A 26871-nucleotide genomic window follows, 5' to 3' on the forward strand; every position below is an offset into this window, starting at 1 on the left:
TCCCGTAAGAGAAATGGTGTTTGGATCACTTGGTTATGACCATCATTCAGAGGTACTGAAACTGGGGTTTTCTTTAACATATCCTTAAGCCCGTAGAAACATTTAAGTTTCATTTCAGCGGAGAAATAGCTGAGAAATAATCTAATTAAACCAATCAGATTCTTTAGCCCAGAGAGACTAGAGTCTTGTTATTTTTGTGAAGGAGAACAAATTGAGACCTTTTTTTTTTTTTTTTTTTTTTTTTTAGTTAACTTGATAAGGAGAGGAAGTCAATGGAAATAAAGTTTAATTCTTCCCAGTGTATTTGGAATGTAGCTGCCTGAAACTGAGTGAAACTGCCACCCAGTTTTCCTGGGAACCAGCGATTCTGCAGCCAACACAAGTGTGCTTTTTTAACAGCTGGAAACGCCAGAGTTGTGACAGAGCCTCCAGAACTGAGGCTGCCTTGTTCACTTTCACACGGTCCCTCTGTTCCTTTCACAGAGCCCTCTTTTTCTTAGACAACCCGCAAATGCCGCTGGGGATATTCATTCTCTAGGCCCGGACGAGCCTTAAGCGCAGGAGGCACGCGTTTGGGGCTCCCGTCTTTTAAAAGGGTCTAGGCTAGTCCCTCGCTGAAGCACTTTTTCTGGACGATATTTATCGCTCCGCCCGTTAGTGTCTGAGGAAGAAACAAGAGGGCAGGAAAGCAACTTCAATTCGGTGGTCGAGGAGAGGTCCAGGAGGAGCGCAACACCGAGCACCCCCAGACCCCGCTCAGACTGACACGCAGTGCCCCGCCCCCCAGGACGGCCCGCCCCGCCCCGCCCCGCCCCCCGCGCAGGCCATTGGTGGGTCCGAAAGACGCGGGGCGTTGTCGGTTTGAATGGGAGCTACCGGCGCTGCAGCGCAGGCGCAGAGGAGGGGAGCGGGAGCGAGAGGGCGGTGCTGCGGGACCCTTGGGTGGCGGTGGGACAACGGGGCAGCGGAGGAGGGACCTGGGAGCTCTGGCTCAAGTAACCAGCCGGGAGTGGGGGCGGGGGGCGCGCGCCTGCCTCCTGCGGTGCCCCTGCCTGGCCAGGCGCCCGCGGCGCGCAGACCCGCCGGGGGGTGGGGACGCCGCCACCTTCCAGTCGCCCGAGGCGGCCGCAGCTTCGCCGCGTCCACCGCGCTCTCTGGACTCGCCGACCCGCGGGAGGTGAGTTCTGAGGGGCGTTTGAGGGCTCCCCGCGGAGGGAGGTGACAGGGAGTGTGTGTGCGTGAGGGGGGCGCGTCCTGTGCTCAGGGTCTGAGGCCACCGCCTTTGTTCCGGGAGGGAGGAGGCCGCGGTGGTCGGCGGGGACCCGCGCGGCGGGTGCGCGGCGTGGAGAAACCAGAAACTCGGGGTGAGGAGCAGCTCGACACTCAGCTGCTTTCTTGTTGGAGGTTTTTAAATGCGAGTGAAGCTTAAGAGCTTCGTTCGCTAAAAAGTGTAATAAGGACCCAGTGACTTTTCACGTATTCGCAGTGTAACAAACGGTTGACTAAACACCCGAAACTCCGTGGAATTAAATCCGAGGCTGATTGCATCCACCTGTAGTCGTGAGTTGACTCTCTCTACCCGGCAGTTCCTGGTTTGGTTAAGCACCTGCGTTTCCCACCTTTAAATTCAGGACCTTTTGGGCACCAACCTGTCGATTTGCCACAGAAATTGATAGTCGCTGCAGAAAAGTTTCAGTAAGCATCGAATGTTACGAAAGCCTTTTCCTAAAAGCTGTAGAGAATCTTCGACTAGTAAAAAGTGGAGAATCAGTCACCAATTAGATCCTTTTAAGTAGTATCATTGGAACTCAAAGAAAACGAGTAAGGATGGAAATTGTATTTGCCTTAATGCATAATTTAACCCTAGCGTAGAATTAAATGAAGTAGGTTCTTGGCTTTCCTTTCTGTCGGCTTGTCGTGGAGTCTCTAGTGGTGTGTGCGGGAAGTAACACAGCAACTGAGCTGAGTTTTCAAGCGGCCACTGTAGAAGGGTGCAAGGAAGATTTCCGGCCTGATAATAACCAACGTGATCACCTCTGATAAATACCGCTCTTGCTGGGGTTGTCACTATTGGAGAAGCAGCTTTGGTTGATTGTTTGGAAGTGAGTGAGCAACATGAAGAAGGGAGGATCACTGCTGGTGACACCAGTGTGTGTGAGGAGAGTGGGGCTGGGGTGAGGGACAGTCTCCTACCTACTCTTCTTTACACCTTACAAGGATACGTTCTAGCAAGCTTTCTCTGGCTGCTATTTATAGAATAAGGAGTGGAGCAGATACAAAGTAAAACATTGTGTGAAGTTGTAGAGGCATTTCCCCCAAATCTTCTTTGGCTAGATAAGCAATTGTTCTTAAATCAGACATTCAGTGTTACAAATATTATATTTTTATATAAATCTCAGACTTGGTACTAGGCTAATTACAACAAAGATAGGATATAGTGCTTTTAAAATGGCCTTGTTCTTAAGCATAAAGTATTTCTGAGATTTACCCTAAAGATAGAATTTTGTAATTAGTTCTCTGGAATTAAAAATTGAAAACCTAACATAGATTTAGATTATTCTAAATTTATTCTAATTAAGATGTTCTTTTTTATAACAATAACAGTAGCTATTATCATTATTGCTACTATAATTTGTGGAGTACTTTTGTTAAGTACCAGAGCCAAGCACTGGGTTAGGTGCTTTATAAATCATCACAACATTGTTCATTATGCCCAGACCAACTCAGAGAGTTTAACTAGCTCAAGATCATATAACTAATACCATGTTTCCCCGAAAATAAGACCTAACTGGAGAATCAGCTCTAATGCGTCTTTTGGAGCAAAAATTAATATAAGACCCAGTCTCATTTTACTATAGTATAAAACCGGGTCTTTAACATAATATAATAATATAATCTAACATAACGTAACATAATATCGGCTCTTATATAAGACCGGGTCTTATATTTTTGCTCCAAAAGACGCATTAGAGCTGATTGTCTGGCTAGGTCTTATTTTCAGGGAAACAGGGTAAGTCACTGTGCTGGTATTCAAACCAGGGCCTGTTCCCAAAGCACGTGCTGTATTGCTTCTATGCGTTTGTTTGAATCTCCTCCAGGTCTCTGGATTCCATTTGGAGGGACATAATCCTACTTTTAAGATGCTTTTGTGTAGGTTTTGTGTTTTGTTGTTAATTACAAAGAAATATTTCAGTCTTTATTTTAGGACAACTGTCTTCCTTTCAGTACCTTATAAGGCACATAACAATTTCAATATCCTTTTTATTCATCTTTATAGGAACAGTAAAAAAGAGTAAAACTTTCCTGAGTTATTTACATGAATATGAATGTACTCTTTACTGCGGAGGAGCAATGTACTCAAGTACGGTTTTCTCAACATTATAGAATTCTTTGCTGCTTCATAGCTTTGTTCTTCCCAGGCAAGAACTCAAAAAAGTTTGTTAAGTGCAAAGCAATTTGCTCGGTGTTACGAGATGGAGAGAAAGCTTCTTGTCAACTCTAGTTGCTTTTGAAGTTTTTGCAGTATCTTCTGTCTCCCTGTCCTGTCTGTTGCTGCCAGTTTATTTTCCTGACACAGATCCAACTTTGCTATTCCTTTGTTGAAAAAATTACAAGGTTCTCCATTACGTAAATACAAGGCCAAATATGTGCTTCAGCGACATACAGATTCAGAGTCCCCCATAGTATAGTACCTTCTTAGACTTGTCTTTCTCTATTCTTACTTAACCCAGTCCTGGCACACATTCTGTGCGTTCCCAGCTTCTTTTGCTCGAGTCATTGCCTTCATTTGCCTAATAAGGTCTACTTATTTCAAGGTGCAATACAGATTTCCTTGCTTCCAAAAAACTTTTGTTGGCCCTTTTTTTTTCACCTAGAATTATTCTTCTTATATCATCTAGTAACATTATTGAATTGAATAGAATTATTTTTCCACAGAATAATAATAACTTTTGGAAGAAGACAGTTATATTTTCTCATGAAGAATTCAAAATTCAAACTCTCTAGGGATCGTTTTTAGGCATTTATAATCCTTTTGCATTTGGAATTTATTTCTGTTTAAAAATGTATTTGAAAGCAATTTTGCCGTTTAAAAGTCTTGTTACGAGAATTGATTTATTGTCATTTACTAACTCAAGAACAATGCTCAGTAGAAAGGATCACTTCTTTTCTACTTCACTGTTGAGTTTTTCATATATGAATTAATTGATTTAAGCTGATGGCTGATCAACATTGGTAGTCATAAATGGCTGTGGGTCATATTCTCTGGTGAGTTGGTAACCAGTTTTTCTCATTGTTTCCTAATAAGTATTTCTCTATTGTTTTCTAATAAGTATTTCTCTTTTTTTTGGCATAGTAATATTTTCATAAGACTATATTTTGAATTTACTTCTTTGAGCACCTATTAATTGCATCATGTTGGTCCAATAATTTGTATAGTCCCTAAAAAGATAAAAACAAACAAATATGAATACTTACATTTATTAACAAACAATTACAGACCAGAAAGGGCAAAGACGAATACATATTTAGGACTATTATTGTTATTGTTTTTAAAGAAATTGGGCTTAGTGTGAATGGTCAGTGTTTTCTTGTGATCTCCTGGTCTTATAACCTGAGTAGTCGTTTGGGAAGCATTAAAAGTATAATTGGGGTTGGTTAAAATTTAGAATGTCTTTTTTGTGTGTATGTGTCCTTCTGTCACCTTGATATATGTAGTATGTCTATGTATTCAGAATTTTGTGTTTACTTAACTAGAAATTATTTTTCTTATGCAAATGTCTAATCGAAACCTTCAAAAGGTTATTAATTTTACTTACGGATTGGAAGGGCCATCTCTATTTAAAATTGCTTTATAGGAGGGAAAATTAACATTTATGTATTTGTAAATTCTGGGCTTCAGTTTGATGAGGAATAAAACCAACTAATAGGGATAAAAGTGATACATAATATATCTAATAAACATACATAAGACCTTTTTCCTTTAGTTGAGCATATTTATATTCTCAAATGTAAATAAGTAATTTTGTTGGAGCAGGACTTTTGATTCAATAGCTGCTTCCCAGGGAAAAAGGTAACCAAGATTAGGGATTTTACATAAAAATAATCTTTCTTTTGTCCTTGAAATTTTTAAGCAGCTGCTTCATCCTCGATTGAATTACACATATGATCACTGAAGACAATAATTGCAAAACAGCAGTTTTAATGATTGATTCAGATGAACTCAATGTATAATTTGAAAAATAGAGCCCCTTTCTAGTTTACCACCCCCAGAAAAGCATTCTATATTCAGCTCCTTCCTGACTTATCACGGGCTGCCAAACCCTAAGACACTAAGGCTGCTCATGCAGTCATTGTATCTACAGTGTTTGTGTAGAGCTGTTGGGAAACTACTGTGAACTACAAATATTCAGCATTTCTCATACAGATACTTACACACTTGCCCTTTCTCACTGTTTAGTAACAATCCTAAGATGAAGGCTTGAAGCATTCAAATCTCTGTCTTCTGGGTTACATTTTGTTTTAGTATTTATCTAATTGAAATTTCCTATATGGCTTTTATTAGTGTTTTGGTTATCCAGGGAGCATAATTCTTTGGTGTCCTTTTAGCTTTATGTGATGGATAAAAATATAAATATTTCTCACCAAAAAAGGAAGTTTTACGTATACATTGCCCCCCGCCTTATTCGTGGAGGATATGTTCCAAGACCCCCAGTGGATGCCTGAAACCATGGATGGTACTGAACCTTGTATATAATATGTGTTTTCCTATATGAACATCCCTTTTCACTTAAAAGAAGCACTTTAAAGCTTCTCTTTGGCATATCTGAATTGCTAGCATCACTAATGCTTGCACTTTGGGGCCATTCTTAAGTAAAATAAGAGTCACTTGAACGCAGCTATTGCTGTCAATCTGATAACAGAGGCGGTTGCTAAGTGACTTAAGAGGTGGGAAGCATATGCTGAATTAAGGGGATGATTCACACCCTTGGCCGGATGGAGCAGGTTGGCCCAACATTTCATTACTCTACCCAGAACTGCATGAATTTTAAAACTTATGAATTGTTTATTTCTGGAATTTTCCATTTAATATTTTCATACCGTCGTGGACCTCAGGTTAACTGAAACTACAGAAAGCAAAACCTCCGATAAGGAGGACTGCTATAGTTTAGTTGTTTAGAATGGTGAGTTTTTAGGTATAAACATTTGAAAGCATGAAAAGGAATTCATATATTACTGAAATTGTTTTTGGATTATACTATGAAACAGTTACATTCATTGTTTTGCATTTTACATGTCCACAGCTCTGGACCTGATTTATTTTAATCTGCCAAGAATAAAAATGAGTTTGAAATTAATAGTGCCTTTACGTTGCATGTATTTGATATCTTTCAGAATGACCCATGAGAATTTCATATACACTTGGGAATCCTTCCGACTGGTGGTACGCCTCTAAAATATAGATTTATTTGGAATCTAACCATTCTAATCTAGTAATCTAAGTTTACTAGAAAAAGATTGTAATAAAATGTGTGTTTAATTAGCAGTGACACCGTTAGTTACCCTAGGCATAACATCTAAACTAACTTGGCCTAACATCTCATGGACTAACATTGATTGCTGTAATCTTAAAGATTAGAAAAAAAAAATTAAGATTTAAACTTAATTGAAATACATACTTTAGGATTATATATTTGCTCAAAGAAAACTTTAGCAATAGTTTTTACACCATAAGCTAGTAAATTCTCCTATCTGCAAAATGACAGAGGATAGAATGATCTGTGAACTGAGTACTATGATTGTTTATTACTTTGAGGTTTTAATTTACATTTGATATGTAAGACAATTACCAGTTAACACTAAAATCATGTTCAGCAAGATAGACAGGTATACACACACACATAATCTTGCGTTATCTTTAGTTCACAGTATTATGCAACTGTTTGATTATATTATTGGTTTACAGATTGAATATGTTGAATAAAGAATCAGGACTGTTATGCTTTGCTTTAATTTGTTTCTCCTATTGCAATTTCTCTTTAATTTGGCAGTATATTGTTAAGATTTTTTTTTTTTAATTGGGGAAGGGGAACAGGACTTCATTGGGAAACAGTGTGTACTTCCAGGATATTTTCTAAGTCAAGTTGTTGTCCTTTCAGTCATAGTTGTGGAGGGCACAGTTCAGGTCCAGGTCCAGTTACCGTTGTTAGTTGCAGGGGGCGCAGCCCACCATCCTTTGCGGGAGTTGAACTGGCAACCTTGTGGTTGAGAGGATGCGCTCCAACCAACTGAGCCATCTGGCCTTCCGGGAACTCAGCAGCAGCTCATTGGCTTCATTCTAGTTGCAGAGTGCACAGCTCTCTGGCCCATGCGGGAATCGAACCAGCAGCCCTGTTGCCCAGAGCTCGCGCTCTAACCAACTGAGCCACCCGTCCGCCCCTGGTCCAGGACTTTTGTTCGGAGTTTTTTGATTACTGTTTCTTTTTCATTAGTAGTTATCAGTCTTTTCAGATTTTTCTGTTTTTTTCCTGATTCAGTCTTGGAAAATTGTATGTTTCTAGGAATTTATCCATTGCTTCCAAGTTGTCCAATTTGTTGATATATAATTGCCTGTAGTATTTTCTTATAATTCTTTGTATTTTTGTTTGTGTTGGTTGTCATGTCTCTTATTTTTTATTTTATTTATTTGGGCTCTCCCTTTTTCTTGATGAATCTGGCTAAAGATTTGTCAATTTTGTTTATGTTTTCAAAGAGCCAGCTCTTGGTTTCATTAGTCTTTTTTTTTTTTTTTTTTTTTAATGGATACATTGTTTAATATATAGAAACCACATCACTTCCTTTGTCACAGTGACTAATAAATGGGAGGCGGTCATCCCGGAGGGCCGCAGAAAGCTTTTTCATTGGCCAAGCAACAATAGAGTAGCACCTTCACCACCCAAGCCTTTGGTTAACTTTTTCCTTTGATCTATGTTTTCCCACCCACATCAGCCTGCAGCATCCAGGATGGAACTCTGCCTTCAGATGTTAATCTAGTTGGGAGGCTAGTCTATTAGCTTTCCTTTCTAATGGAAGGGGGGGTCCTAACTTAGCTGAGGAACCTGGACAAGTCTTTGATCTCAGACACATCCCAAGGCCGATGAATGTTTTCTTTAAAAAGCTGCAGGCTAATGAGGTAGAAAGGGCAGAGACAGGAGATGGATACCAGCAGAAGGGCAAAGAGGAGGGCGCCCACCAAGCTGATGGACAGCAGGCCTCCCAGGGCCGACAATGCAAAGAGCAGTGTGACTCCCGCGTAGCTGCAGGGAGTGTGCGCCTTCAGTTTCTTCTGCAGCGTGGGCCACAGCAAAAATTTGGATGGCACACGTCACCATGATGAAGGCGTGCAGGGACCGGGGCAGGCGTGGGGCGAGGCAGACAGACGCACAGATGGCCATGTTCAAGGACAGAGTGCTGGACACAGTGGCCGCATTGGCGCTGTAATCGAAGAAGACCAGGTGGCCTAACGGCATGAAGACGGACATGGCGTAGATGGTGTCGGTGCTGACAGACTCTAGCAGGTGAGTCTTCAGGATCGGCGATCGTAATGAAGACCAGTGCGCTCCTCACGTCTGCCCGCGCTTCCTCCGTCCTTCACCTTGTCCTTCACCTCCATCGATAAGATGAAGCAAAATACAGCCAACCAGAGAAGAAGCCAGGTCCGTCCCAAAAAGCCAGTGGGACGCCAGAAGACCCTCATCCCTATATCGCCAGATGGCCACAGAAACACAAACACTGCACTGCTGCTGCACGGCCCCAATGGACTCAAACACCACAGCCCAGGACCAGTGCTGGGGGCCTAGATGTTTCTCCCGAGCTCTTCCAGGAACCGCCGGTCCATGGAGTTGTTGGGAGAGAGCTCTCGCTCAGACAAGTCCTTCTGCCACCTGATCTGCATGTTAGTTCTAGGTTGGACACACATTGTCCTTCCCCTGGAACTCAAGCCACTTCCGTTTCCTGTGCAGAAGTCCACGTGGTTCGCCTTCTGTATAGAGTTCTGAAATAAGACCTCTCTGGTTATTCCATGCTGTGTTCTGATTGATAACTGTGCCAGCTTTCCTTTGTTTTCAAAGGCAGCAACCTATAGGCTAGGCCTGCAGTCTATGAGTTTCTTCTCTGAGGTCGGACAACACAGCCAAGGTCCTGCCTGCCAGTTTGTAAGGGCACAGCTGTGACAGGGCAGCCTTCTGCATTCTTCCCCATCCCCGGTGCTGGGGGCTCATTAGTCTTTTCTGTTGTTAATTTAGACTCTGTTTATTTCTGCTCTTTATTATTTCCTTTTTTCTACTCACTTTGGACTTTGTTCTTCCTTTTCTAGTTCTTATAGTTATAAATTTAGATTGTTTACTTGAGATTTTTGTTGTTTCTTGAGGTAGGCTTATACTACTATAAATTTCCTTCTTAGAATTGCTTTGGTTGTGTTCTATTGATTTTGGTCATTGTGTTTTCATTTTCAGTTGTCTCACAGTATCGTTTGATTTCGTCCTTGATTTTGTTTTTACCCTTCATTGTTTAGTAGCGTGTTATTTAGCCTCTATGTGTTTCTGCCTTTTTCAGTGTCTTGTAATTGATTTCTAGTTTCAGATCATTGTGGTCAGAGAAGATGCTTGACATGATTTCAGTCTCCTTAAATTTATTGAGACTTGTTTTGTGGCCTAACATGTGGTCTATTTTGGAATATGTTCCATGTGCACTTGAAAAGAATGTATATTCTGCTACTTTTGGGTGAAATGTCTTAAAAATATTTTTTAAAAGTCCTAAAAATTAAGGCCATCTGATCTGTGTCATTTAAGGCCACTGACTGTTTCCTTGTTGATTTTCTGTCTGGATGATCTAGCCATTGATGTTAATTGGGTGTTAAAGTCCCCTAGTATTACTGTATTACTGTTGCTCTCTTCCTTTATGTCCTCCAATATTTGCTTTATATATTTAGGTGCTCCTTCATTAGGTAAGTAGGTGTTTATTATGAGAATTATATCTTCTCATTGAATTGATCCCTTTATCATTATGAAATGCCCTCTTTGTCTCTTGTTACAGTCCTTGTTTTAAAGTCTGTTTTGTCTGATATAAGTATTGCTACTCCAGCTGTCTGATACAAATATTGCTACTCCGATTTGTGTTTCCATTTGCATGAAATATCTTTCCATCCCTTTACTTTTAGTCTGTGCGTGTATTTCCATCTGGAGTGGGTCTCTTGCAGGCACTGTATGTACGGGTCTTGTTTTATACACTCAGCCACTCTGTCTTTTGATTGGAGCATTTCGTACATTTACACTTAAAGTAATTATTGGTAAAAATGTAGTTATTGCCATTTTATTGTTTTCTAATTGTTTTTGTAGTTCTTCTCTGTTCTTTGCTATTCTCCTGCTCTCTTCTCTTGTATGTTGACTTTCTACAGTGCTGTGTTTGGATTCCTTTCTCCCTCTTTCTTGTATATCTTTTGTAGATTTTTGGTTTGTGGTTACCATGTGCTTCATATATACCAAGCTGTTTTTATAGCAGTCTATTTTAAGTTGATGGTTGCTTAAGTTTCAATACTGTGTTTCCCCGAAAATAAGATCTAACTGGAAAATAAGCCCTAGCATGATTTTTCAGGATGCTCGTCATATAAAATAAGCCCTACCGTATTTCCCCCAAAATAAGACCAGGTCTTATATTTTTGCTCCAAAGAACACATTAGGGCTTATTTTATATGACGGGCATCCTGAAAAATCATGCTAGGGCTTATTTTCCAGTTAGATCTTATTTTCCAGGAAATGCGGTACATTCTAAAATCACTATAATTTTTATTCAACCCCCTCCATGTTTATAGTTTGTCATTATTTTTTACCTCTTTGTGCGTGTTTGTGTGTTTACCCCTTAATTTATTGTTGTATAATAATTACACATGATTTTCCTATTTTTTCCTTTTAACCTTTGTACTAGCATTATAGTTGGTTGATCCATTGCTTTTACTGTTGGCCTTTGTCAGTGAGAATTTTTTTCTCTCTTAATTTTCTTAACATTTTGATCATTTCTTCTTTAAAAAGTCCCTTTAATATTTCTTGTAATAGTGGTTTAGTGGTGATGAACTCCTTTAGTTTTTTCTTGTCTGTGATCAAATGGAAATCTTGTAAACATTGTTGCTGCTTGACCTTTGTCTCTCTCATCTAGTCAATGGGCATTGTTTTCATTTTTTTCTAGGTACTCGTACCCAAATTGCGGAGTGAAATACCCAGCCATTTTTGAACTTGTCTTCCCTTGCTTTAGGCACTAATTTCCTGTACATTAGACCTGTATTCTGATGTCAAAATAATTTTTCTTGATTTTAATTGGCTCTTCATCTCCTGCCATGCTAAAATCAAGTTTTAAAATTTGTCTGTTGGACTCTGTTTACTATGTCCTTTGCTTTTTCTTATATTCTTTTACATAAACTTCCTAATTTTACCTTCTTACTCTTGATTTGTATTGTTCCTTATATTTGCCATCTTTTTTCCACTTTTTTCTTGTTTATTTTTTTATTCCATTTTTTTGATTTTTGGTTTTTATTTATTTATGTCTTTCCCACTATATCTTTCAGATAAAATGTAATTAGATATAGAAGTTTGAATTCGGTGTAAGCCATAGTTAGTCAGTTTAAAGTAAATTACTGTCTACTTACAGGTGCATAATTTGACAGAAAATAACCAGTTTACCTAGGGTAGTTACTTGAGTTTATTTTGAGGTGGAGGGTGGTTATTTTGGCATCATGTTTTATTACCCCCATTATTACTATGATGTGTATTTGTTACTATAACCTGTATTATGAATTCTAATATAAAAGAACTTCATGTTAAATACATTCTTGATTCTTCCTCAATATTTATCCCTACTCACATTGATAAAGGAATCTCTGACTGAATCTGACTTGAAACATTACAACTGAAAGGGATTTGGAGAATTTGAGTATTGTACCTTAGAGGGAATTATTAGGATGAGAAGTTTGAAGAATTTTGATTATCTAACATGGAGGCAAGACAAGTAAGTTATATTTATTGCCCGAAGGGTGTTACCAGTTTATTGAGATACGTAAGTGAAAGAATAAGACCAAAAGTTATTGGCATTTGAGTTGCAGTGTGGAGTAGTTTAGATAAATTGATAGAAGATCAAAAGACATATATGTATCTGTCCATCCCCTATTTTTCCCTAAAACCTAGTTTGTAAATACTTTTACTGCCAGTGGAGTAAAGCTGGGCTAAGATTTGTTTCATCTGATTGCATACGTTGGACAGTATGCATAAATTTCACTTATAATGGGAGTCTGCCTTTTTGACTTCCTAATCAGGTAATTAAACATGAGGCAATCAGAGTTATGTACTTAGTTCATCTTTCTGTATGCTTCTGTCAGTTTCTAGGATATGGAAAGAAATTATTGCTTTCTCTTTATTTTTCTATGGTCAGAGCAAAAGATTCTGTGAGCTACGTTTTGTTAGCAGTGAGGTTTTGGAGCATTGTTTTTTAAAACCTTGGAGATGCTATTAAGGACATATGTGTCCTTTGCAAATTACTAGTTACAAGTCTTAATGGAGGTTGGAGGCTAAACTTGGTGACTTAATAGTTTTTCAAACCTATAATTTCCATTCCATTTCCTGATCATGTCATTAAATTTTCTTACCCTAATGAACAATTTGTAATATATGTGTTGCAAATTTTATTAGTGTTACACTAGCAAGATACAAAATGTGTTAAATATGAAGTGGGTTTATTAACTCCATATAGTTTGGAGCATGAAGGAACACAGTGTTACTAAATTGGTGAGAGAGTTCTGTAACATGAATCATTGAATCAAGAATTGCTTGTTTGGAGGTTGCCAGTTCAATTCCTCGAGTCCCTCAAGGGATGGTGGGCTCCGCCCTCTGGAACTGAGATTGAACACGGCACCTTGAGCTGAGCTGCTGCTGAGCTCCAGGATGGCTCAGTTGGTTGGAGCGCATCCTGTCAACCTCAAGGTTGCCGGTTCGACTCCTGCAAGGGATGGTGGGCTGCACCCCTGCAACTAGCAACAGGCAACTGGACCTGGAGCTGAGCTGCACCCTCCACAACTAAGACTGAAAGCACAACAACTTGAAGCTGAATGGCACCCTCCACAACTAAAATTGAAAGGACAACAACTTGACTTGGAAAAAAAGTCCTGGAAGTACACACTGTTCCCTAATAAAGTCCTGTTCCCCTCCCCCAATAAAATCTTAAAAAAAAATAAAAAATAGAATTGCTTGTTTGGGCAGCTGGTTGGCTCAGTTGGTTAGAGCGCAGTGCTCTTAACACCAAGGTCACCGGTTTGATTCCCACATGGGCCAGTGAGCTGCGCTCTCCACAACTAGATTGAAAACGACAACTTCACTTGGAGCTGATGGGTCCTGGAAAATCATACTGTTCCCCAATAAAAAATAAAATAAAAGAGAATTGCTTGTTTGTTCAGTAAATAATTGTAAGATAAGAACTGCTGCCTTGTTATGGAGATGGTAATGTAAGAGTGACTTTTTTGAGGATACTCTTCTTTTAAGAATAGTAAAACCATATTATAAATTGTCCTTAGTAAAATGGTGAATAGCATTTTCTCTGTCTTCTTGCTTGTTTTAATTATTTTAAAAATGGTTCTCTATGCAGTCTTTTAAAAAATTATTTTTATTTTTTTATTGCCATCTTCCCACCCCCTCTTTCTTTGGCAGTCATCAGCTTGTTCTCTGTGTCTGTTTCTGTTTTGTTTTTTTCATTTATTTTGTTTTTTTAGATTCCACATATATGAGATCATGGAGTATTTGTGTTTCTCTGTCTGACTTATTTCATTTAGCATCATACCCTCTAGTTCCATCCATGTTGTTGCAAATGCCAAGACTTCATTCTTTTTTATTGCTGAATAATATTCCATTGTATGTATATACCAGGGTGCCAAAAAATGTATACACATAACGTGTATTAATCTTTTGTTATCCGTATATATTTTTACAATTTTAATACAGTATTTTCCTTTTTAAAATGTGTATACATTTTTTTGGCACCCTCTGTTGTGTGTGTGTTTGTGTGTGTGTGTATGTGTATACCACATCTTTATCCATTCATCTATTAATGGACATCTAGGTTGCTTTCATATTTTGGCTGTTAGTAGGAATGCTGCAATGAGCATAGGGGTACATATATCTTTTCAAATTAGTGTTTTGTTTTGTTTTTTTCTCTAAATAAATACCCAGAAGTAGATTTGCTGGATCCTATGGCAGCTCTATTTTTAATTTTTTGAGGAATCTCTATACTGTTTTCTATAGTGGGTGCACTAATTTACAATCCTGTTAAGAGTGTATGAGGGTTCCTTTTTCTCCACATCCTCGCCAACATTTGTTATTTGTTGATTTATTGATGATGGCCATTCTGACAGGTGTGAGATGATATCTCATTGTGGTTTTAATTTGCATTTCCCTGATGATTAATAATGTTGAGCATCTTTTCATATGTCTATTGTCCATCTATTATGTCCTCCTAGGAGAAATGTCTATTCAGGTCCTCTGCCCATTTTGTAATTGGATTGTTTTGGGGTTTTATTGTTGTTGTTTTTGGTATTAAATTGTCTGACTTCTTTATATATTTTGGATATTAACCCCTTATCAAAAATATCATTGGCAAATATCTTCTCTCATTCAGTAGGTTGTCTTTTTCTTGTATTGATAGTTTCCTTTGCTGTATGAAAACTTTTTAGTTTGATGTAGTTTCATTTGTTTATTTTTCTTTTGTTTCCCTTGCCTGAGAAGATACATCAGAAAAAAATATTACTAAGAGCAATGTAAGCGAGTTTACTGCCTATGTTTTTCTCTAGGAATTTTATGACTTCGGGTCTTACATTTAAGTCTTTAATCCAGTTTAAGTTTATTCTTGTATGAGGTGTGATCAGAAGATATGGTGAGTGTTTAAATAAAAAGAATTTATTACAGTAAAAGACACATTATCATTAATCCCCCTCAAAATACTCCCCCTCGCTTCAAATACACTTATCCCATCGTGCTTGCCACTTTCTGAAGCAGTTCTGGAAGTCCTGTTTCATTGAGTGTCTTCATCCTCCATCATGACAACGCTGTGTGTTACACATCACTTCTGGAATGGCAATTTCTGTCAAATAAAAACATTACGGTATGTTCTCATCCACCTTATTTACTGGAGCTGGCACCGTGCAACTTCTGGCTCTTGCTCAAAGTCAAAATGACCATGAAAGGTAAATGTTTTGAATTGATTCAGGACATCGAGGCAGCCGCCACAGCACAACTAAAGACATGAAAGAAAACTTCCGTAACTGCTTCAGAAAGTGGCAAGAATGATGGGATAAGTGTGTTCAAAGTGAGGGGGAGTATTTTGAGGGGGATTAATGGCAATGTATCTTTTACTGTAATAAATACTTTTTAATTTAAACATTCACTGTTGTTTTTGATCATACCTCGTATGTGGTGTAGGAAAGCAGTCACTCTCATTCTTTTGCATGTATCTGTCCAGTTTTCCCAACACCATTTATTGAAGAGACTTTTTTATCTGAGATTTATCTATTGTTTTTGCCCCACTGTATATTCTGACCTCCTCATAGATTAATTGATCATATAGGTGTGTGTTTATTTCTGGGTTCTGTGTTCTGTTTCATTGATCTATGTGTCTGTTTCTATGCCGGTACCATGCTGTTTTGGTTACTATAGCCTATAGTAAATATAGTTTGGTATTTGATATCATGATGCCTCCAACTTTGTTCTTCTTTCTCAAGATTTGTTTGGCTATTTGGGGGTCTGTTGTGGTTCCGTCTAACTTTTAGCATTATTCTAGTTCTGTGAAAAATGCCATTCACATTTTGATAGGGATTGCATTGAATCTGTATATTGCTTTCAAAGTACAGGTATTTCATCTCTGGTTAAATTTATACCTAAGTATTTTATACTTTTTGATGCAATTATAAATGGGATTGTTTTCTTAATTTCTTATGATCGTTTGTTATTGGTGTATAGAAACAACATATTTCTGTATATTGATTCTGTATCCTGCAACTTGACTGAACTAAGGTATTTTGCAAGTCCATTTATATATGTTTATTAATTTGACCACATATGTACATTTTAATAATTATGAAGTTAATCTATTTTTAAATGGTTAGTAAAATTTGGGATTTCATTGTGATCTCATGGATGAAAATATATTTCATTTAAATTATGATTTAATTATAATTTAAATTAATTCTAATATTTCACCTTTTGCTCCATTTTATAATTAACAGCCTAAACCTCAAAGTGGCTAGTGGAAGACAGTTTGGTTGACAGTTTAGCTGTTGTGTAGCCTAGATGCAAATTGGAGCTATTATTATGAATATCTACACTAATTCTCTGTAATAGTGTTTTATATTAAGGGAAAAAAAGGAACAATGGAATTCTGAACAAAAGGCAAAGAGATTTGTTGAATTAATAGATGCTACCTATCTTTTCATCCTTTCTAAGATACTTTCTTAAGATAATGCTTCTTTGTTGGCCATGAGAAGGGATAAGAGAAATACTATTTTGTGTTTCTTATGTGCCAAACTGGTTATTAATATGAAAACCTCGTTTCCTCTAGGAAGCTTGTCAGTATTCCCAAGGGTGATCCTTTCCACCTTCTTACTATTCTGTGTCCTACTAACCTCGCTCTAACTGCTTAATTAACAAAGCAGTGGGTGTATATTATTTAGAGTCTAGTTCATGTTATAGCTGCAATACTTAAAAGGATGTTATGTGAAAGAGGAATTGAGCGTTACTGGATGGCAGCAAAAGGAAGAAATGGGTATAAATGGCAAGATTGCTCAAGTATGTAACAATTTCCTAAAAGGACAATTCAAAATTAGGATTAGCTGCTTTCTGACCTTCCTGGACTAAATGTTGGACCAAGTGACCTGTAGGGTTTCCTTCCTGGGTAAAATGTTGGACTAAGTGACCTGTAGGGTTATTTATAACACTGAAATTTCAGGACTTCATCATCGTATCTATTAATTTATATATTTATTAATAGTGTCTATTAATTTATTTACACACACATATCTTAAGCTTACTTTGTCTCTCTCAACTGTTACCTTAAAGGTTATATCCGATGATCTGTAGTTTCTTTATGACATACAGATATGGGAATGGATTCATTTTTATTTATCCTAATTAGATTTTGTGTGCTTCTTCAATCTGCTAATTCATGTCTGCAATTCCGAAAAATTGTCAGTCTTTTATTACTGAAGATTTTGCCTTTACTCCTCTTTGTTTTTCCTTCTAGTACTCAAATTAGACCTGTGTTAGAGCCTCTCATTTTGTCTTCCTTTTCTCTGAACTGCTCTTTAGTATTTTTCATCTCTTTTTCTGTTTGTGTATGTCTGCATTATTTCTTCACATATTCTTATAGTTCACTCATTCTCTCTTTAGCTTATCTTCTGTTCTGTTTAACCAAGTACATTGAGTTATTAATTTCAGTGTTCACAGCAAATACTTTCGATAGTAGCCAAAAAATAAAAATTCAAAACACTGCAATCCAAATGCACATGAACAACAGAATGAGAAATACATTTGGTATTCAATGGAATATGATACAGCAATAAAAATATGCAGACTGTAGCTATGTGTTACAGTAAGTGAGATAAATCTCAGAAACATAATGTGGAGCATAAAACCATACAAAACTAAACGATAAATTATTTAGGCCTATACAGATATTTGAGGCAAAGTTACAAAGACAAGGGAATAATGAGCAAAATTCAGTTTAGAGATCACCTTAGAGGGGAAAGAACGGTTATGGGTTAGGGTGAGGCACGCACCCAGCAGACTTCAAAGGCAGTGATCATGTTTTTTTATCTTAAACCTGGGTGGTTTTATATAAATATTTGTTGTCATTCTACCATACATATATTTTCTAAATTTATTTTGTATCAATTAAGTATTAAGAAAAACATTTTAAAGACCTGAAAGAATTTAAATAGAATATACTTTGAGAGCAAATGAATACAAGTCTGACCTAATTACCAGCACGAATATCTTCTTGGAAGAAATGAATATATAGAGTTTAAAATCGACTTGTTCAAATAATTATTGACTTTTCACTTTACTTGTTAGCAGTTTTCAAAAGCTTAGAGTGTCATAATTTTGTTTTTAGATACTAATATACATATTTTGCATTTGTTTATAATAGAAAATATTACATAAAATTATTGTATTTCAAACCAATTTAAAAAATTAAACTTAAGTGTAGGTCTCAAACAAATCTCATATATTCACATCCTTACTTAGAAGCTTCATGGTGACAGCTAAGCCCTTTGCTGTTTTTCTCCTGTGATTGACATGACAGCATTCTGGATTTAGCTGTGTGATTGTGTGCAGCTTTGGGTTACTTTAGGTTATTCTTTGAAAATAGGACTTCAAGCAAAGCATCTTGTATTCCTTTTGCAGAAATGTTGCTGAAGTGCTGCTGAAAGGGCCAGAGATGCCAGGATTTGGGACACATTTTGAACCTTTAAGCTGTCTGACATTGACCTCCTTTCATTATTAATAAAGAAGAAGCAGGAGCTTAGGATGTATTAACACCAACTCATTAATGTACTAACCGGACAATGTTCTGCAACAATTCTACATTGTAAAGAACTGGACTGGCACAAAATAAAGTAATTTCATATTATACTCAGCTTATAATATGACTCGATGGAGGAAAATTTGATAAGCATGAGGGAAGACCATTCTTTTCATGTTCGTTACAGGTAAGACTGATGCTTTCTTAGTGGGTGATTTTTAATCCTTATTTAAACATGTATTTAACTCTGTATTTACATGATCATTTAACTCTGATCATTTCAGATTTAAACTTGAAAATATTCAAAATACACCAGCCGTAGTTAGTGTCTCCTATAAACAAGATTTTCTTTTTGTTGTGGTAGTTCTAAGTTTTTATATCATTTCTTTAGGAAAATGGTAGTAGAGACCAATTACGTACTATACTTTGTTTATTACTGTTCTGGGAAGAGTTTATGAATAGTTACCTTTCATTTTGTAACTTTATATAGTGCAAATATAAAATTGAAATCTACTTCTAAATCTTTGGGGGTAAAGGATGGATTTTTGTAATGTCGTCAGCTGAATGACCTAATTTTTGTGGTATAATTTGTAAGTGGTAATCTTTCTGTGTGAGCTTTTTAAAAAATTGGGAGAAAAAATGGGTATTAATATTGGAGTGGGGGGGTATTTTCTAAACATGATAAACTAATAGCCAGTTTAATAGTTACTGATAAAATATTAATGATATTTCTCATACAAAGCAAGGATATCTGCTCATTATTATTTAACACATTCTGGAAGTTCTGGTCATTGCCCTAATTCCTAAATGAAACACAAATATAAATATTAGAATGGAAGAAATGTAATTTTTAGTAAGGTGATTAGATACTAATTCTTATCAAAATTCTTACAAGTTAATAATAAACATGAGAACTTACAGCAATGAATATTTGAAATCTCTAATGAGTGAAGGTATTTAAATCTTAGATGTCCTAACATGTTTAGGAAATAGTGAGACTCACTGTCCTTTGGAGCAGGTGGTTCATCTTAGGGCATGGTGCCAAGGAAGTTTATATAGGTCAGGTGAGTGCATTTTTATTAAATATAAAAAAGTTTCAAGTGAAAAATTGGAAGACATTCAGCATAATTAAAATGAGCTTGTAATATATGAAATGCCCTCAGTCTACCTTTTTGGGCATGGTTCCAGAAACTTACGTACCTTCTAACCTTCTCACTCTGTTTCCCGCGTGAAGCCTTGCCAGTTTTACCTCCGAAATGGTGCTTGGATTCATCTACCCACCCCCCCCCCCATAGTTCAGGCCTCCATCGGCTTCCCTGTAGACTCCATTCTCCATTCTTATTCTCCTGGAATTCATCTTTTTAATTTGCCACTAGACGGCTCAGTCTAAATACACAGAGCTAACCATTTAACCATTCAACCTCTGCTTCATCCCTGTGGTGGCTGCTGGCCCCTCTGTCGGGCAGAGCCAAGCTTAGCAGTGCACAGGAGTTTCCATTGTCTGGCCTTTGCCTGTCCCTCCATCGTTGCTTCCCGTCCTCACCTTTCGCCTTGAGCTCTGGTTCCCTGTACAGGCCCTGTTTTCCGGGTTACAGTGCCTTTGCTCCTGCTACATCCTATGACTGCAATGCCCGTCCCACTTTCTTTGTTTTGCTAATTCTACTCAATATCTAAGGTTCAGCTTGAATTACCTCCCCCTGGAAACCATTTCTAAATGCCGTAGTTTGGCTGTATGCCCCCCCTGTGCTCACATAACATCCTGGGCATAGCTTTCTTAGCACCCACCATATTAAAATCCATTTATGTTTGTGCCCTCCTCCCTGGCCACTCCCTTCTGTGACCGTTAGCTCCCTTGGGGCAGCCACGATGCCTAGCACGTTGTCTGGCTCAGAGTCCACATTGGATGGAATGTCCGTTGACCTTCATTGGATACAACCATAAGATGAACCTAATAAGATGTTTATCTGCCGTGCTAAATGTTTTCAAGAGTGGTGTACTTACTTATACTGTCAGAGCAGTAGGGACGGATGAGTGGATTGTACTTCTGCCTGTAGCAAGGTCTTAGATTTGTCCTTTTCCCATGATACCCCACAGGTCAGATGTGGTTATACACTGGCATAGGACTTCACTAAAAGAAACTTATAACTCTTTTTATTTTTAGTAAGAATGTACGAAATAAATCTCGGGCTTCATCAGCGCTCTACAATCAGCATTCTGTGCATTGTTGTGTAATTGCAGATAATAGTTTCTATCCCTTGTGGTAGGAGTCGGCCTAGTGTAAGTTGTTATTCTGCTGTAATTAACACTTAGCATGTAATCTTTTATCCATCTTTCATTGTGGAGGGTCTCATCTATCCCGCGGAGCTTCTGTGGCACAAAGAGTTTGCAAGTTTTAAATGTAATAATTCTTTGGACGCTAAGGCACCTCCTGAGCGAGAATCAGAATGCTTTGTGACAGATTTTGCAACATAATGGTGAAGGTAGAGAGAAATGGAGATTGATAGTAAAATGGAATTAGTTTCTAAACTTGAAAAAAGTATCTGATTTAGTTTAAGTAATTTAATCTTTTTAGGTATGATAACAGTATTATGATATATTTTTTGAAAATGACTCCTTTTAGAGATACATACTAAAATATTTAGAAATGAAATCATATGCTTTCTAGAGTGTCCTTCAAAAGAATGGGGTTGGAGAGTGAGGATGGAAGTAGAGATGAAACATTGATGATATATCAGGTATTGGTAATTGTTGATGTTGAAAGATGAATATATCAGGTTTGTTATACTGGTTTCTCTAGTTTTGTATTTCTTTGAGAAATTTTCTTGTTCGTACTTGTTACTATGAATAATCAACATTTTAATACTTTTTAATATTGTAAAAATTAGACTATTGCACATAGGTTGTAAAGGAATACAATTTGAGTGTTGAATTCTTCGTAGAGTGTATTTTGAGAATTAAATTTAATATAGGATAAAATCACTTTTAAAATTAAGTTACCAATCACTATTTAAGTTTAAATCAAGATAATTTTCTTCTGCTTTCCATATAACAAAGGACACTAGAATAACTAGATATATGAGGGAAATTGAATGGATGAAAATTGTTTATGGGGCTAGGACTGGTAATGGAAAAGGTCGATGCCCAATGAGAACACGCAGAAGGTGGCGCTACAGTCTGTGAAGGATATTTGACAGCCACAGGAGACAGTAAGCCGCATGCAGAAGATGCAGAGCAGTCTGGTTTTGAATCTTGAGTCCCATCATTTATTCTTAAATAGTGTGTAAGCATTTGAAGGGAGAGTCCGATTTGTACGTAATCAGTATTAAGTCTTTTAAAATGATGTAGCATCAAGGTTTTAATCCCCTTTTGCTCATTGATATACTGTTGTCACGGAGGCTCACGGGGTTGCCCACGAGAGGACTCAACCCGGAGCAGCGGTGACTGGGTTCTTGACTCTGCAGAAGAAAGAATTCAACAGTGAGACAGATGCAGGAAAGCAAAAGTGATTGATTGAAAATAAAGTACACGCTTGAAAGTGTAAGCAAACTCAGAGAACGAGTCTCCCCGAGGAATTCACGATCGGAGGTTTTTATCCCTCCCTGGTGGGAATTGGTGATGTCCCATTGATGTGATTCATTCATCTCCCCGCACTGGGCAGGACCCTCCGTTTCCCCACCTTTTCTTCCTTATTTGGTTCCTCTGGAACTGTCATGGCATCAGATGCATGATGGGAGTCGTAATAACCGCAATGTAAATGAGATTATAATGACATTATAATTAGCTAAAGGGCCAGTCCCAGTCATAGCGATCAGCCTAACTGGATGAAACTGGTTCTTGTTTTTGTCCAGCTGCGGTACTGGATGCAGTCACTTGGTACTTGTGTAACTAGTGAGGCACCAGGGTGCAATGGCACCCTGGAGGGGGTGGTCAATTTCCTAGGCCACCTAACCTTCATTGTGAACACAAACCAAAATTGAGGTAAAGAAAACAAATCTAGTGTGGAAGAAAAGTTAAAATTAATAAGAAAATATAAAAAGTTAAAAAAAAAAGGGTTTGCAGAAAATGAGGAATTACAGCCATGATAGTCAGTCAATTAGCAAAAATGAAAACATTTCGGTCAAGGATAGTAGTAATGTAATTATTTATAGTTGTTAGAAACGTACTTTTTTTGATTATACAACTAGATAGGCCATTTAGAAGAATAAAAGAAACTTTTTATGTGGGCTGTATTTTAATGAAGAGGAATTTCCCTGGTTTGTCTTCTGTTCTGGGTATGTTCTTTGTTTTCAAACCAGCTGGTAAACAAATGAAGTAATTCTATTCTCTCATAGACACAGAGAGGATATGAAATTACTTTCTCTGTTACTATTTAATGATCTTCTAAAAAATTTATAAACCAACCTGCCTTGACTATTTTGCAGACATATTTGATTGAGGGGTCAGAGATTTTGCCAGAAGATTGACTTCTTTTTAATAAAATATACCCAAGTCATAATCTATCTCAGAATTAATCATAAAGTAGAGAGTTTGGGACTTTATTTCAAGCATCACTTACTGAAATAATTTTTCTAAGGTATTTTTTCCTGTAGGGCAGTCTCACCTCATGGACTTCAAGGGCAGCTGTATAGCGTTTGCCATCACTGTTAATGAGAATGATATAAAATGCCTTTTAAAAATTTGTAGCGCGTATGACACCATTCAGCCTCTAGCCAAATTTTGTTAGATGCAACGTCATTTGGATTGATAGTTCCAGTATAATGTTGTATAAGTTTAAATCCCGAAGGTCAAATATTTGTGGTGAAGATATTTATTTGAAGAAGACACTTCTCTGTTCTGTATGGACATAGACAAACACTTGTCAACTTCCATTTTTCATGTGTCTTACACATGAAGCTAGTCCTACCTAATCCCTAATTTCCTGGCCCTGAAGTGATGGTGCTGCTCTGTGTGACCATTTCTCTCCCTCCCTTCAGTGAAATCATGTGCCATCACTGATATTCCCTTGTATGGTGGCATGTAATTTTTTTAACCAATATTCTATCAATGGACATTTAAGTTGTTTGTGGTCCTTTTGCTGCTGCTAACATCCTTTTATATATATCTTTTTAAATTTGTATACATATAGCTATTATGTGTATATTTCCTAGCAGTGAAATGGCTCAGTATGTAATTTTTTTACGTAATTGGAATCATGATTAAATTTAAAATTTTTAATAGAAAAAATGATTTTATATGTAAAAATACCTTTTCCAATTTTTTCCCTATGATAATTCTTAGATATTCAATGGTTTCAGTATTTAGACAAAGACAACTAGTTAAGGTACCTCATCTAGCAAAAGAACCCTTTAATAAAATCACACTTTTATATATTAATCTTTTGCTGACTCATTTCTCGCCATACACAGAATACTATACCAGTAACCTCATAAAATCCTTAAACAAAAATACTCTAATTTTTTTCTTTTATGAAATCTTTCAGTTTCAAAAATATAGTTCTAGTGGACAATTTTCACTTGTGAAAAACAAAAACTGACTTTTTAAATTTGAAGTGACATAAAGAAATATAAATATAACAATTTAAGGTTTCTGATTTAACTGACTTTTCCATGTGCTTTAGATCTTCCCTCCTATATCTAATTAACTTAGTCTAATGTTGAAGCAAAATGTTAAATAGAGTTTACTTGCATTATTTAGCCTCGATCCATAAAGTGAGGGTGAAATCACTACTCTAACTGAACAAACAGTAGCCTTTGGCGAAATCACTTGAATTATAAAAAAGACACCTGGATATAAAACTTAAAAATTACCTGTCAGAGATGACTACATAAATCTACTATTCTGATCCAGAAGTTGGCTTTGAGCTTTTGTAATTCGCTCTGTTAACCTTAGTCCAGACTTTTCTTTTAGCTTCTTCAGATTTATTCATTTTAATGTATGGCTCTAAGGAACCTTGAAGTTTTATAGGCTGAAAAACAGCACCTGAAGAAACATGTTAACCTACTAGAAATATAAAAGTATAATCATATTTAAATGAATTTAGGCTGAGTAGATGGTTGTTTAATTCACATTTCCTGTTGAAGTAGTGATTCTCAACCTTGGCTTATACATTGGAATTACCTGGGGGCTTTTAAAAAATACTGAGGGCCAGACCTCACCCCCAGAGAGTGGAACCCAGCATTGAGAGTTTTAAAAAGCACTCCATATAAACTGCTGTTGTGCAGCCAGGATTAAGAACCACTGCTTTGTTAGAGTTTGCTCAAAGCTAATTCTAGTAAGGAGTAATTTAGTGCTGCTCTGAAAATGAAAATGTTTAATGAGCTAAAGCAGAGGTTTCCAAAGGGTGATAGGCATACCACTGGTGGTACATAAGGGGATTTTATTTGCCTTTTATTTTAATGCATATTTGTTTTAATGTGCATTAGAAAATTAAAGTATCGCATCAAATTCACAGTTTCACAGATACTGCTTTGGATGAAGCTAGACTTTTTTGATGTGTGCCAAATTATAGAAGCACATTTAAGTGAATGATTAGGTGGTACGTAGACATGGCAGAAGTCACGAAAATGTCGAAGAAACACAATAGCAACTTTGGTGAAGGGCACCTATTAAAGTTTAAGGTTAGAACCCAAAGGATTGGTGCTTTTTCTCCCTAGATATATTTACAGTAACTTAATTCTGGCGTTTAGAATTCTGTGACAGACTTTGGAAATTAGAATTTCTGTAAATCTTGAAGTCATTGCTTTCTATCGTAGTTTCTTGACACTTAGTTCTCATATGGAAGTGTGCCTTGTAGATCAAGATATTTTGTTCCTTTATTTTTCTAAGGTACAGGTGATCGTGTGGTGGTAAGAAAAGGAAGGAGAGTGTGAGAAACACAGAGAGAGAGAGAGTCTGTGTGTATGTCTGTGTGTGTGTCTGTCTGTCTATGAGAAAGAGAGAGAGAGAGATGGATGGTAGGATGGATTCATAGACAGGTGATAAATTACCTGGATACCTGGATAGAGAAGAGTATTAAATGATAGGACTTCACCTTTCTCCCCAAACTCTCAGGAAATCCAGTAAGTCTGCCACAACTCAGCCGTTTAGGAAACACTATTTTAGGTTCTCATTGGTAAAGGGGATTGCTCTGGGTGAGCCAATTAAAATGGTCTCCATATAGAGATATTTAGCTATTGTCTATGAAAGACCTCTGAAACTCAAGAAACATCTGATTAGACAAATTAGCTCTTGCTATAAATAATGGTTTACTGTTTTATCAGTAACGTATACTTGTATATACTTCAATTATAGAGGCAGCTGTTCTGAGCCAGGGTAGCCACAGTCCATATTTAAATTACATTACTGGAAGTTAAAAACACTGTGGTGCAATTATAATGTAATGTTGTAAATGTCTGTCCTATATAATTTTATAGAATGGAAGCTTCTTGCCTAGAACTGGCCTTGGAAGGGGAACGTCTGTGTAAATCAGGAGACTGCCGTGCTGGTGTGTCATTCTTTGAAGCTGCAGTTCAAGTTGGAACTGAAGACCTAAAAACACTTAGTGCTATTTACAGCCAGCTGGGCAATGCTTATTTCTATTTGCATGATTATGCTAAAGCATTAGAATATCATCATCACGATTTAACTCTTGCAAGGTAATTAATTTAAGCTTTTTAACATTCTTTAAATTAACTGTCAGTTTTTAAATATTTGTATTCAATTTAAAAAACTAACACATTTAGTGAGTTCTAATTTAATAGCTTTGCATTTTAAAATCTTTAGGCTGAGCAGAGTTTAATTAAATGAATGAATAGTAGTGAAATGACCCTAGAGTTTAATTAATTAAAATTAATTAAATTTAAATACAGAAATGTAACTTTTAATTTTTTTTAAAAGTAGGTTTCAAGGCTAATGGTTCCTTCTTAAACATGTCAGTTGTCCAGTAGGGAAAACTGTACTCTGGTCTCATTATATTTTTAACACCACTTGTTTTTTTTCTTCCAGGACTATTGGAGACCAGTTGGGGGAAGCCAAAGCTAGTGGTAATCTGGGCAACACCTTAAAAGTTCTTGGAAATTTTGATGAAGCAATAGTTTGTTGTCAGCGACACCTAGGCATTTCTAGAGAGCTTAATGACAAGGTAATAAGGAAACATCAGATAGTAGGCCAGATGTTCTCACGAAAATTGCTTTGTGTTTTAATTCTATTTAATTATTCTGTATCTAACAGATAGTACCAAAAAAAGAAAATATTCATAGAAGAATCGAAGAAAAAGAGAAACATACAAATTTTTAAATAGAGGGAAAAAGT

At 37.0% G+C, this 26871-nt stretch overlaps 1 protein-coding gene and 1 pseudogene across 2 annotated transcripts in view; one reads left to right on the top strand and one right to left on the bottom strand.

Moving 5' to 3' along the window:
* The first annotated feature begins 897 nt into the window (after positions 1 to 897).
* GPSM2 (G protein signaling modulator 2) overlaps positions 898 to 26871 on the top strand; it is a 49023-nt gene continuing 23049 nt past the window's right edge. The window contains exons 1-4 of one of the 2 annotated variants that reach the window (XM_019730541.3): positions 898 to 1177; positions 18465 to 18769; positions 25995 to 26216; positions 26566 to 26701. In XM_019730541.3, coding sequence (XP_019586100.3) covers positions 18714 to 18769; positions 25995 to 26216; positions 26566 to 26701 — 414 coding nt within the window. In that variant the 5' untranslated portion in view covers positions 898 to 1177; positions 18465 to 18713. Of the gene's footprint in view, positions 1178 to 6393; positions 6443 to 18464; positions 18770 to 25994; positions 26217 to 26565; positions 26702 to 26871 lie in introns of both variants that reach the window. The other variant, XM_019730544.3, reaches the window with a different exon arrangement.
* Positions 8016 to 9292, bottom strand: LOC109446781 (phosphatidylinositol N-acetylglucosaminyltransferase subunit C-like; annotated as a pseudogene).

The sequence above is a fragment of the Rhinolophus sinicus genome, chromosome 7 (assembly GCF_057876585.1).
Source record: "Rhinolophus sinicus isolate RSI-liver-muscle chromosome 7, RSI-T2T, whole genome shotgun sequence".
Taxonomy (NCBI): Eukaryota; Metazoa; Chordata; class Mammalia; order Chiroptera; family Rhinolophidae; genus Rhinolophus; species Rhinolophus sinicus.